At 64.3% G+C, this 12244-nt stretch overlaps 1 protein-coding gene across 2 annotated transcripts; it reads right to left on the bottom strand.

The window, feature by feature from the left end:
- Positions 1–85: 85 nt before the first annotated feature.
- On the bottom strand, positions 86–10317 carry AIRE (autoimmune regulator). Of its 2 annotated transcripts, none has more exons than XM_057505177.1 (14): positions 10034–10317; positions 9302–9476; positions 8949–9104; positions 8554–8712; positions 7874–7987; positions 6787–6935; positions 6581–6661; positions 5611–5723; positions 4499–4598; positions 3875–4057; positions 3179–3300; positions 2964–3066; positions 1470–1538; positions 86–471 (listed from the first exon to the last, which is right to left on the bottom strand). In XM_057505177.1, the coding sequence occupies exons 1-14, from the start codon at positions 10277–10279 to the stop codon at positions 391–393; spliced, it is 1851 nt and encodes a 616-aa protein (XP_057361160.1). In that variant the 5' UTR covers positions 10280–10317; the 3' UTR covers positions 86–390. The 2 variants fall into 2 exon arrangements, with proteins under 2 accessions (XP_057361160.1, XP_057361163.1); XM_057505180.1 differs by having other exon boundaries at positions 8554–8628.
- Positions 10318–12244: the final 1927 nt, after the last annotated feature.

Genomic DNA, 12244 nt, shown 5'->3' with positions numbered 1-12244 from the left:
CCCCGCTAGCAGCTCAGCCTTCACTGTAGGGACCAGAACCGCAGGCTACAGAGTCCCCAGAACAAACACCCCACTGGAAAGCATGTCAAAGACCACAAATAAGTGATTTTAATTTTAGTGCACATGATGGCCTTGTATCACTGCAAGGGCAGGACTGTGTCTATAAGCCGAGTACTGACAGCATTTGGAACTTTCCAGTTCTTCCTGGTCCCAGACTGGCCAGCTTCCCAGGGCAGCAGGGTGGGCAGGGAGCCATGGCCCCCTTGGTCCCTCTCCGAGCAGAGTTGCTGTGAGCATGAGTGGGCGCTCACTGGCATCTGCTGATGGCCACATCTGTGGGTGCCGCCCCACCCACTCCCATGCCTCCCTGAAGGCTGCAGCTGTCCTGGGTCAGGAGGGGAAGGCAGCTGCCTCGGCCCGCGGGCGGGACATGCTCTGAATGGCCCACTGCAGGATGCCATCGAAACTGTGCTGCAAGGCAGAGCAGGGAGCAGGGGACTTGGGGACCTGCCAGAACCTCCAGTAGGACAGATGTGCCCACCCCGCCCATGTCTGGCCCACCCTGGCCTCCCGGGTCACCTGGAATCACAAACACCATGAAGGCACCGCTGAGCATGACCCTCCTATTCGGAGGTGGGGCTTCTGTGGCCACAGGGTGTGTTGCCAAGGGGAGACCTCCTTGCCCAGTGCCCCATGGTACCCCCATAAGCCCAGAGCACAGCCGTCATGGCTGTCCTGCCCTCCTGGATGGCCTCTCTCCTGGGGGTGAGGCAGGGCCAGCTACTTCCCCCACTCTGCTCAAGGCCTGACGTTCTCACAGGATCGGGGGAGTCATGGGGAGGCCCAATATTCCAACAGAATGGGGGGGACATGACCAGAAGGGGTCTGTGACTCTGCCCCCTTTCTTCCACTATATGAGGCAACCCGCCCCTCCCAGAGCTACAGCCCCCTCACCCAGCACCTGATCGCCTCTCACCCTCCCGGGGCCCTGGGGTCTCCCTGCGTTCTCTGGGACCTGCTGTGTGCAGCCCATCCTACAGGACAGGGACCGTGGTGAGCTGGGGTCCCCAGGTGCCGGGCGGGGCCCAAGGAGAACATGTGTTCGCCCCCCGGGGGCTGGGGATGGCTGGGGGAGTTTGACCTTCTGTCAGAAGCAATGAGACCTTTAAAACCCTCATTCTCTTCCAGTGATTCTAGCTGGTCATCTAAGGGTAGAGAGGACTGGGTTGAGATGGGGGTGTGAGGGGCCCACTAAATGGGAGGGGTTCCAGGGTGCCCACCCCCGGGAAAGTTGTAGTCCCTAAGTCAAGCTTCAGCAGTTGACGCTGAGGTTCTGCAGCCACCAGCCCCCCAGGGCTCTGGGAGGGGCCCGGGGCTCCCTTCAGGCCTCCTGTTGGGTGGCAGAAGCTCTGTGCTGGCTGCCTGAGGGCAGCAGAGGGGCTAGTAACACCCACCAGGTGATGCTTTACCTCGCTCAGGAGGGACTCCAGGTCATCCCTGTGCAGAACTGGCTCCTGACCAGCAGAATCGTCCCCCACCTGGAACCCAGGAAAGGAAGAAGGTCATCCCAGCTTCTGTACCCCTGCTGGGCACATGCACAGGAGGCAGGACTCCCTGTCGAGGCACAGGGCCTGGGCCAAGTGGCCCGTGCCAAGGCAGTGGGGCTATGGGTGCTTCTCCAGGTGGGGTCTCAGAACTGAATCCTGATACCCAGCACCTTCCCAGGGTGGTGGGCGTATGCAAGCATGGGAGGCAGGGGGGCATACCACCGTAAGGTCCCCAAGGCTGGCCTGCCTCCATGCTGCATGCAGCCTACTGAGGAAAGCCAGGCCACTTGGAGAACGAGCTAGAAGGAACCCTGCCACACATGGAGAACCTCAGTCTCAGGGAGGAAAGAGGCCGGGGAGGCGGGGTGGGCTTGAAGGTGGGCAGAAGCACTGGGGACAGGATTTGGGGACCACACCCACATGCCCATGTCCACCCAAGGGGAAGGGGAGGGCCAGGGAAGGCAAAGGGCTGCAGCTTTTTAAGGGCATTACGTTTATATCACCATGAAAAGAAAGGGATCTTTGCTCTTAAGAGAACCCAGGCATCAAGAAGCAAGAATCTTTGGGAGGTAGATTCCCTCCTGCGAGCCTGTCCCCCAAGGCTGCCTGCAGGAGGGGACATGTGAGAGGCTTGGACACACACTGTGTAGGTGGGTGGGGAGGGTGAGAGGTTTCCAGGACTGGACACAAGCCGTTGTGGGCCAAAGCACATGGTTCCTTCCACAAGAGCCTCTTTGTGGGTGGGGCCCTGGTCCAGCGATCATCCCCCTGCCAGAGAGGCCGATGCCCGCACTTTGTTCACAGGAGTACGGGGCACAGCTGGGCAGTAAGCTGGACCATGGGTGGGGGTAGGGCTGGTCACTACACTGGGGCCCAGGGAGTTTCAGGGACACGGTCAGGAAGGGCCTGGCTGTGGGCAGTCAGGACAAGATGTACCACCCTCGGAAGCTACTGAGCAGGGGACACACCAGACCCCCCAAGTTCTGAGGGAGCCCTGGGGCAGCAGCCACTCAGCAGCCGGGCCAACAAGGTAGGATAGAGAGCTTCTCCTCCCTGGGGCTTCCGGCTGCAGGCTGCACCTGGGGAGAGTATCAGCAGGAGGCGCCGGGGGTCCCGCTTCTGCCTTGGGGCATTCCCCTCACCTCTCCCCAGTCCCTGCACCTCAGGGGCTGGGGGTCCCTGGGCCTAGCATAATCGTGCAACAGACATCCATCCAACCAGCGATCTCAGAGCCACAGCTGCTTAGGCGGTTTCCTTTCTAAGCGGATGTAAATCACACAGGGAGCGATTTAAACAAAAAGTATCACGCTAGTTAAGGAGCGCTTGTCCGGGGTGTGGTGCGTGCTCGCGAGGCTGGCACCAGGAGCCTCCGTCCAACGGCGCTCCCCCTCTCGGGGCCCACACGGCGGCTCTGACCTTGGCGGGCCCGGGAGCTAGGCCGGCAGGGCTCGGGGCGGGCGCGCCCTCCTCGGGGGTCGGGGCGGGGTCTCCGGAGCAGGACCAGCAGCGCGGGACGGCCCTGCGCGGGGCGGAGAAGACACTGCGGGCCGCCGGACTTGGTGGGGGTGCTAGAGTCCCTGGGAGACCCCCGGTGGGCTCCACCCGGCGCCGCCTCGCGGCCTCACACTCACCCAGGCCGGCCGTCGCCCGCGGGGAAGTGGCAGCGCCAGTGGAAGGCAGCCGCGCAGTGCGCGCACCGCAGCGCATCCTTGCTGTCCCCGCACACGCCACACCGCGCGCCGGGCGCCGGGCCCTACGGGGGATACAGCAAGGTGACCTGGGGTCTTGGAGCCGGGCGACTGGGACACACATCCGCGCCAGGGGGTCAGGGAGGCCTAAAAACCTCTGGCTGCAGCCAGGAGAAAACAGATGCCCACCGACCTGGCTGCTCCCTGGTGAGACGGGACACCCCCCTTCAGGGCTGGTCATGGGGGGTCCCAGAGCGGCATGTCACTCCAGAAGAGGAGGGAGGGGCTGAGGGACTAGAGGCTCCCCAACAGGCCAGGACAGCCACCCCTACTGTCCTGCCCCTGTGAATGGTGCGGTGGAGTTTCAGGAGCAGTGAGAGACTGTCCTCCCTGCAGTCCCTCCAGAAGCCTCCCTCCCTTCCCAACCCCGGAGAGCCCCGCCCGAGCACCCAGCCTCTTCCTACCCGCCCTCCCCCTGGCCAGTCTGGCTTCTCCTGACAGAGGCCCCTGAGCCCTGGCGCCTCATCCCCATCGGAGCCTGCCCCTTGCCCCGCGTGTCACCACCCCCAGGTTCATCTGGCTGCTCTACAGGCCTTGAGCTCCCTTTGGACAGCCACCCAACGGCAGCCTACCCCTTACCTGCTGCCCATCGGGGCCCACACACAGTAGGGGGCACAGGGTCGAAGGTTCCAGCACTGGCAACGGGGCTGCAGAAGGCGGGGCCAGTAGGTGCTTGTAGGGGACAGCAGTGTCCATCCCAGTTGGTGGCTTCCTGGACTGTCGCCTCTCCTCCTCTCCTGCCAACCTCAGTCCCAGGAGGACCTGGAACCAGAGGGTCGGTGTTCGGAGGGGATGCAAAGTACTTGACCAGCACCACCCGGCCAGGGAAGCACAGAGCACCGAGTCGGGTGTCATGGAGGAACCCCTCATGGGTCAGCAAGGACCGGGTGCAGGTCCCATCTTGGCAGCCCTCGGCTGCTCCCTGGACCCTTTCCCCTTCTAAGGGCGCCACAGCCCTTGGGGCTGTCAGACTCAGTGGTCCAAGTGCATCCCCTCTGCTGGGTAGGTGAGCAGAGGCCCCAGTCAGAGCGCTGAGACACAGGGCCACTGGAATGGCAACCTCCCAGTGTAGAAAGCCAAAAATCTTGGCAGGTCAGTGAGCGGGGATGCTCGGGTCTATGGCTGGGGCAGCTCTGACCCACAGGAGTGGCCAGGAGGCAGGACTACGAGGGACAGAGGGCCTGGGCGTGGGCCTGTGCATACCGGGGCCTCTGCAGGTCGCTCCTGGGGCTGGGGCTCCTCAGCCAGGGGCAGGTCCCGCCGGACTCTTCGCTGGAGGCAGCTGGAGCACCTCCAGGTCCCGCTGCTCACGGTGTCCCCGGCCACAGCCATGCAAGGCAAGGCAGAGGGGGCGGTAGACTCATGAAGCAGGCAAGGCCCGAGGGTTCTTCTGGGTCACTCTCTCCTTTACAGTTGTGGAAACTGAGGCCCAGGCAGAGCCATGATGGAAGGTGCTGCCCCAGCCAGTCAGTAGAGAGCCCAGGATGCTGGGATATTTACCCCGGGTGGGGCGGCCCTCCCCAGCATGGTCACTGTTCCCTCTGAGCGCCTCTCTGATGAGCTCCAACACTGGCTGACCCACAGCGGCCTGTGGGTGGCTCTCATGGGCTTTGCCCAGCGGGGGTCTCTCTCCTGGAGTGTTTATAGCCCCAGGACCACCCACGTTTCCACAGGGGAATGGTGCCCAGCAGAAGGGGACATGGTCAAGGGCAGGAAGGAAGAGAACAGAAGAGCAGCAGATAGTCAGTGTCAGTGGGAGCTAAGCCATGACCTGAACACCCCCGTTTCAGTGCCAAAGCACCTCAGAGAGATGTGACCTGCTCAAGGTCACTCAGGAGCTGGGCAGGGGTCTCCTCTCCCACCCAGCTCTCCCCCACAGATCGGGCTAGCCTGTGGGGGCTGGTGGTGGAGGGTGTGGCCCACTGGGCCGTGGGATTGGGCGCCAGGAGGTAGACCTCGGAGGCCTCATGCCCACCAAGGACCTTGGGGTGCAGCTCTGTGCATCTGTGCTCCCTCCCCCAACTCCTGTCCAGTCTAGAGTAGGGCCTTGTTGGGGGTGGGGCCAGCTGCTCATGGGAGTCTGGGCCGCAGAGCGTGGCTGCCCTGGGGCAGGAGAGCCGTTCTTTGCCTCGGGCCTCCCTTCTGCCTCACCACCCTCAGGGGCCCCACTGGCCCGGCTGGGAGGACAGTGTGGCCACACAGGAAGGTGGGCAGCAGAGTCCCGGGCCCCAGCCCCACTCCGGGAATGCGGGCCTCTGGGCAGCCCCCTTGGGTGGGGTCTTGGGTGCCGTGGAGGTGCGGCACGCCAGGCTCACCTGGGGACCTGCCGCAGCGGCGGGGACAGGCAGGCCAGGTGGAAGGCCCGGGGGCAGCCGTCGCAGCAGATGAGCTCCCCGCCGTCCCGGCACGCAGCGCACTCGTCGTCGTTCTTCTGGCACAGGCGGACACGGTCCTCTGCGGGGTCGGGCGGGCGACGCCTCCCCCCCACAGCTCCCAGAACAGCCCCTCTGCGGTGCCCCTGGGGGTACTGGAGACCCTCCGCCCTGCTGGCGGGGCCTGGGACTCCGCCCCGCAGACTGCTCCGTACCCCGTGGCTCTGTCCATCTGTTGAACTCTAGTCCCCGCCGCTCGCTCCTGGGCCATCCCTCTTGGGAAGACTCGGCACTCAGAAAGCGGGTATCTCATGGGCACCCTGGGCTGCACCCCCACCTCCACGCAGCCCTTCCCTGCTGGTGCCCTTGCCTGGACGGGGCCACCATATCCTCCTGGATGCCGCCTCCTCCAGAAGCCACCCTGGACTGCCTCAATGAGCACTCATTGTAGCGGTCCCTCAGACCCTGCAGAGGACCACTGGGCCCTCACTCCTGGGGGCGGGGGCCCGGCACAATGCCAGGCGCAGAGGCATGGGGATCCGTGGCCAGCTCTGCCTCGCTAGGAAGCTGTGCTGAGAACGTGCTTGCTGCTCAGGGTCCTGCCCCCCCACAGGGCCCCGCCCCACCCACAGGCCCAGCTGTGAGACATGGGAGAGCTGGCTTTTTAAAAAAATAAGCAGACACATGGTTTTAAAATACTGGAAAGACTCACTTTCTCTGGCGGTTATTTAAATTTTTATGATTATTTGTCGTCAGAAAAAATACTATTAAAAAAAAGCTCTACCCCATGACCAGAAGCTGAGGCCCTGTCCTCGTTGCCAGAGTGCGTGCTCTGGGCAAGGGACAAAGTGGCAGAAGGACCCACCTGCAGGGTCCTGGGCATGAGGGGCTCCTCCCGTGGCCCGGGCCTTACCTGGTGGAGCTGGGGCTCGCTGGGGAGGGCAAGAGGGGCTGGGACCCTGCCCTGCTGACCTGCCCGTGGGTCCCCTCCACTCTGTGAGTAGAATAGGGAGGGTCACCAATGGGAGGGGCAGCGAGGAGCCCCCCAGGGCAGCCCCAGGGGAGTGTGTGCAGGGGCAGAGGTGCTGAGGGCCCCGGGGTGCCCATGGCAGCACTCACTGGGGCAGAGGCCGGGGTTCCCTTGGCTCGGACCAGGGTCTTCAGGCCACTGCCACTGCTCCGGGTCTTGTTCTTTGCCCCACCAGGGTCTTCAAACTTGCTGGGAGTGTAAAACTCCCCACCGACCTGGATGCACTTCTTGGAGCCACCTGGGAGGAGACGCTGCCTGGCCCCAGCCACCGGCTCAGCTCAGGGCAGGCCCCAGCCAGCAGCAGGCAGGCCGCAGAGAGGTGGGCGCCCACTGTTTCTTCTCCCCCACCTGCCCCGTAAGGTCTGGGCCAGGTCCTGGGCACAGGATGGACTCCCTGCTGAGGACTGTCTGGGCAAAGCATGTCCCCAAATCCATGTCCCCCTAGAATCTCAGAAAGTGGCCTTCTTTGGAAGTAGGGTCTTTGTAGATGTAACTAGTTAAGATGGGCTTGCTCTGGACCCTACATCCACTGACTGCTGCCCTTATGACACAGATAGACGCGAAGGCCCTGTGATGATGGAGGCAGAGGCTGGAGAGATGTGTCTACAGGGGCCAGGATGGCCAGTGCTGCCAGGAGCTGGGAGAGGCTGGGAAAGATGGCCCTGGAGCCCTGAGGGAGCATGGCCCCCTGGCACCTCCATTTGGGAATTCCTGTTGTTCTAAACAATCAGATTTGTGGCAATTTGTTATGACAGCCTCAGGAAACTAGCACAGGGTCCTTGGGACCACCTCTGGTGGGAGGCCAGGGCCCACCCAGCTCCCCGCCAACTGGTCCTGGCTGTCCTAGGTGCCTGTACACGTGCCCAGAGCAGAGGGTGGGGGAAGGAGGGGGCACAGGCTCTCCTGCTCAGAGAGCGTGGCCCTGGGGTCCAGAGACCTCAGACCTGCTAGGGCAAGCTTCTGAGGGTGAGAGCCCAAGTCCCCCATGGGCTGTCCAAGTGCTCAGAGGTGATCAGGGCCTCCCAGAAGGTCCCAGCACATGCATCCAAGAGCCCCCTGCCCCTCCAGAGCTGGCAGGACACGCGGGGGCTGCTGGCTGCCCTGTCCACAGTCCCAGCTGCTCTGGGGCCACCAGAGAGCTAAGGGGATGGGGATCCAGAGGCCCAGCCCGTCTACCTGACTCAAACACCTGCTGGATGAGGATGCCCTCCACTGCCCCGCAGCCTCCTGGGACATCGCCAGCTGACACAGCCACGGCTCTCTGGACCGAAGCAGACATGGTCTGAATTCCTGGGGAAGGGAGCACCAGACAGGGTCATCATTCGGGAAGATGTCCTCTGAGGACCTCCTCGAGGGCAGCAGTGGAGAGAGGCACCTGGACAGGGGACTCTTTTCCTTCTGCCCAGGGAGGCCTCCAGACAGACAGACAGACAGACAGACAGCCCCTGCGTAAGTGCAGAGACAAGCTGTGTGTGTGCCTTGTGGTGTGAGGTGTGGGGTGTGTGTCATGTATGGTGAGGTGTGTCATGTGTGGTGTGTAAGCTACCTGAACGCAGGGGCCAGGAAGGAGCAAGGACCCCGGACGTGGCCCTGGGTAGTGCTGGGAGGGAGACAGAGCTCCTGGGACCTGCCCTCGGGTCAGCACCAGGTGCCATAGGTCTCTGGGACCGGGTGCCTGGGGCCGGGGTACAGAAAGGCCCAGGCTGCGTGCAGGAAGCCGAGTTTGGGCTGGCCCCGAAGGATGAGGACACGGGGACGGGCTGGGGATGAGCCGAGGCGCAGCGCGTCTCTGGGGCGACACTATGGCGGCGCAGGCCCAGCCCCGGGGGGAGGCTGGAGCGGCGGGGCTGGCTCACCGTTCCCCAGTGGGGGGCGCTGCGGCTCTGCGTTTCCGTCAGGCGTCTTGGAGGGCTTGGCCTTCCCTTGGGAGCCTGCAGGGGGCGAGGCGACCGCAGGGGTGGAGAGCAGCGGGGTGGGTCTCCCGCTTGTGGGTCCCCTTGCTCTGCAGGGCTCCGCTGTCCGCATCACAAGAAAGGAAGGAACCCCCACCTGTCCACTTCACGGGGTCCTGGGGCAACCAGGGCCGCCAGGTTCATCCGCGGGGGCACCCAGAGGGGACCTCGGCAGCCCCCAGGCTGGCTGTCGGAGCGGGCGGGGCAGGTGCTTCCGGAGCCGGTGGGGAGGGAGTGTGGTGGAGCGTGTTGGGCCTCCCCGGGAAGCCCGAACCCCGGCAGCTCCTCACACCGGGTACCTGGGCTGGAGGTGCCCCTCGGCAACAGCACTGCCACCGGGGTGGCGCGCGGCTCCTCCGGGGCCTTCCTCTTGGAGGGGGGTCTGGGCGGCAGCACTGTGGCCTTGGGGCCGGCAGGGGGCTTCCTCCCCTTCCGGGGCTGGCTGAGGTCCACATCTGCAGGACGCAAGCAGAAGCGGGGCGAGCCTCAGGCGGGGAGCTGACACCCCGGGCAGGGAGCGAGGCCCGGCCGTTGGCCTCTTAGAATCCAAGAGCATCCCGGGTGAAGTGCAGTGCCCCTGACCTCCACACCCCTTCCCTCCTACGGCCCGACCGGGGCCAGCGAGCGACCCCAGCCCAGCCCGGTGCTGCACCTTTGGGGAAGCTGTCTAGGACGGGCTGAAGCCGCGCGTATCTCTCCAGGTTGTAGTCCTTGAAGAGAACTCTCCAGAAGTCCAGGATGGCAGCTGCATCCCGGGTCAGGAGCCAGGAGAGGAGTGCGTGGAAGGCCTGCGGGCAGCCCTCCTTCTCCTTCAGACGCAGCGTCTCCTGAAGCAAGGATGAGTTGGGCGGGGGGGCTGCCTGATGCTTCCAGGGCCCCCCCAGTCCTGCAGCCCTCACAGTGGGGCTAGAGGGTGGTGGACCCCGAGGAGCAGCTTGGGCACCCTGGCTTGGGGCAGAAGAGGAAGCCAAGGGCGCTGGGGTGAGGGAACTTGGAACTCACCTAGGGGACCGGGGCCCCTGGCTCGGGGGCATAGGAAGGGCAGGGAGGGGACGGTGGGGATCTGGGGTGGGGTCAGGGGACACCTGGAACTTGTCCTGGGGACCATCCCCCAATCCCTGCTTGTGGGCAGGGCATGCAGATGGCGTTGGGGATTGGGGGGTAGGGGACAGGAGGGCGGTGGCAAAGTTGGGAGCGGCTGACGGGGGACACTGTCCCAGTCTCGTGGGCGGGGCATTGGGGTCGCGGAGGAGGCGCGGGGAGGGGAAGAGCGAAGAGGGCTGGAGGGTCTGGAGCGGCTGGGCCGGTAGGCTACGTGCCCCCTGCTGGAGGGCCTGGGTTTGGGGAAGGCAGGTGGTCATTGCGGGTCTGGATTGGGGCCCACCTGGAACTTGTCCTCGGGGACCACGTCGTGGTCGGCCAGCGCGTGCAGCAGCGGGAAGGCGCTGTCCACCGCCACGGCGATCTCAGTGCGGTGCAGCCTCAGGAGGCGGCGCAGCGCCGCATCCCCGCCAGCCCGGGCCTCCCCCGCCATAGCGAGGTCGGGGGCCGCGGAGGTCGGCACCCCCTCTCCCCGCCTGGGGTCCCGCGGTCTCAGGGTGCCGCTGGACTTGTGGGGTGTCTGGGCCATGCCTGCCTTCTGACTCCCGCTGGCACCTGGGCGGGCACCTCCGCGGGGCCGAGCCCAGCTGGCGCTGGGTGCTGTTATACCTGACTCCCTGCGGAAAGGGCAAAGGGCACGCTTCTCGGAGCCAATCAGGGCCCAGGAGAGCTGCGGAGGGGCAGGAATGGAAACTTCCCTGTCACTGAGTGCAGAGAAGGCTCCATCCACTGCCAGCCCCAATCCTGCACCTGCTTCCCTCCCACACCTGCTAGCAGGCTCTGGGTTTTTCTTTCCTTTGTAAAGGAAGCATCTGGGCTGAGGTCTGACCCCTCAGTGAGAGGTCTGGGAGGCGTCTCAATTCCAAAAACGTGGTCCTGTTCAAAATGGGGGCAGCCAGGACAGATGCCCTCCATACCCTGGCCCAGGTCTGAGCACCAGCAGGGCCTGCCAGGGGCTCCAGAGTCTCAGAGAGGCCTGGATAAGGGGCCTCTGGGGGGCTGGACTAGGGCAGGGTGCAGGTGGGAAGTGGGCACTGTTGTCTCCACAGCCCCCAGAGGCCTGGGCTGTAGGGGCCTCAGGTGGAGGGACAGAGGCCTCTGGGGAAGCACAGAAGGCTTCCTGGATGGGGTGGCAACACAGGTTCCCAGGTCCATGTGGTGGGAACAGAATCCCAGGCAGCATATGGGCAGGCATGCAGAGGACCTGGGCTTCCAAGAGCACCGGGCCACAGAGGCCCAGCAGGTCAGGCCTGGGGGTGGGTGGAACCCCAGAGAGCTAAGGGTAGGGAGCGGGGAGGGCCCCTCCTGACTTGGGGTCCTGTCTTGGTTTCTTTGCAGCCTTCAGGCTCGGGCCCTGAGAGTACAGTTCTGGACATGCTGAGATTGCTCCAGGGAAGGCAGCAGGCATTATGGCGCTGTCCAGGGGCAAGCCTGGACCGGGGAGGCCGAGTGGAGCCCTGAGCATGGGGTGGAGAGTGTGAGTGGCGGGGGCTGGGGCTTGGCGTCACAGAGAGCCGGGGCCTGTGTGGAGCGCTGAGCTGGTGCAGGGTCAGAACAGGCTGGCTCTCCCATAGAATGTCCCGGGGACTCTGGCGCTGCAGCAGGGCCCTCACACTGCCTGCCTCTGGGGCTCTGTGCCCGCTGGCTGCCCTGCTGTGAAGATGTGGGACTTGGGGCACTGCCAGCCTGTCCTGCTCTGTGCGTTCCACAGCCACCCAGGGGGACCATCCCTCAGGCCCCACCAAAGCCGGGCAGGGCCAGGCTGCCTGCTCTGAGGGCCATCCTCTCCCAGCCCAGGCCCAGCAGCCACCTCCCGGCCTCTGCTCTCCCTGCAAGTGTGAGAAATATGAAAGAAAGCATTAAGTCGGGCTCAGCCCTAAACCCAGCACCAGGGGGCTCCTGCCATCCTCTGGGGTGCTCCCAATCTCCTTACTCATGTGGGCCCAGGTCTCACAAAAGCAAAGCCCCTTCATGTCACATCTCATGGTACCAACTGGGCAGCAGTCTCCAAAATTGCCACACACAGGCACCCAGTGGTGAGGGGATTGGGCTTGTGGCTTTGGGGGCGACCAGTAAGTGCGGCCCTGTGGCAGCTCAGCATCCCTTTCTGGGCCTCCCTATCCTCTGCTAGCACCCTGCACCCAGTGGATTTCCTCCCCCTGGGTGGCTCAGATGTTGTCAAGGGACACCTTAGCCATGGGGCAGCTGTTCAAGGGGAACTGAAAAACTGCTGAGATCAAAGTCCTCACTGCACATTTACAGACATGAAACCCTTGCGAATGCACCTGTGTCACCAGCTTGGCCACCCTGCCATGGGCGCCACCGAGCTTCCTGCTTGGAGATTAACAAAGAAGCGCCTGTAGAATTTTGGACTTTCCACCACCCTAGGGGTTTCCATGGCAGCCCCTTACCGCAGGTGACCAGAGCTACCAGGATGTGTGGAGGCCTGAGGCCAGGGGCCCAGCCCAGCCTTCAGCCAGGCCACTGCCTTCGT

Source organism: Manis pentadactyla, chromosome 1, assembly GCF_030020395.1.
Source record: "Manis pentadactyla isolate mManPen7 chromosome 1, mManPen7.hap1, whole genome shotgun sequence".
Lineage (NCBI taxonomy): Eukaryota > Metazoa > Chordata > Mammalia > Pholidota > Manidae > Manis > Manis pentadactyla.
Note: the sequence above shows the minus strand (reverse complement) of the source record. Positions and strands in the feature narration are given on the sequence as shown.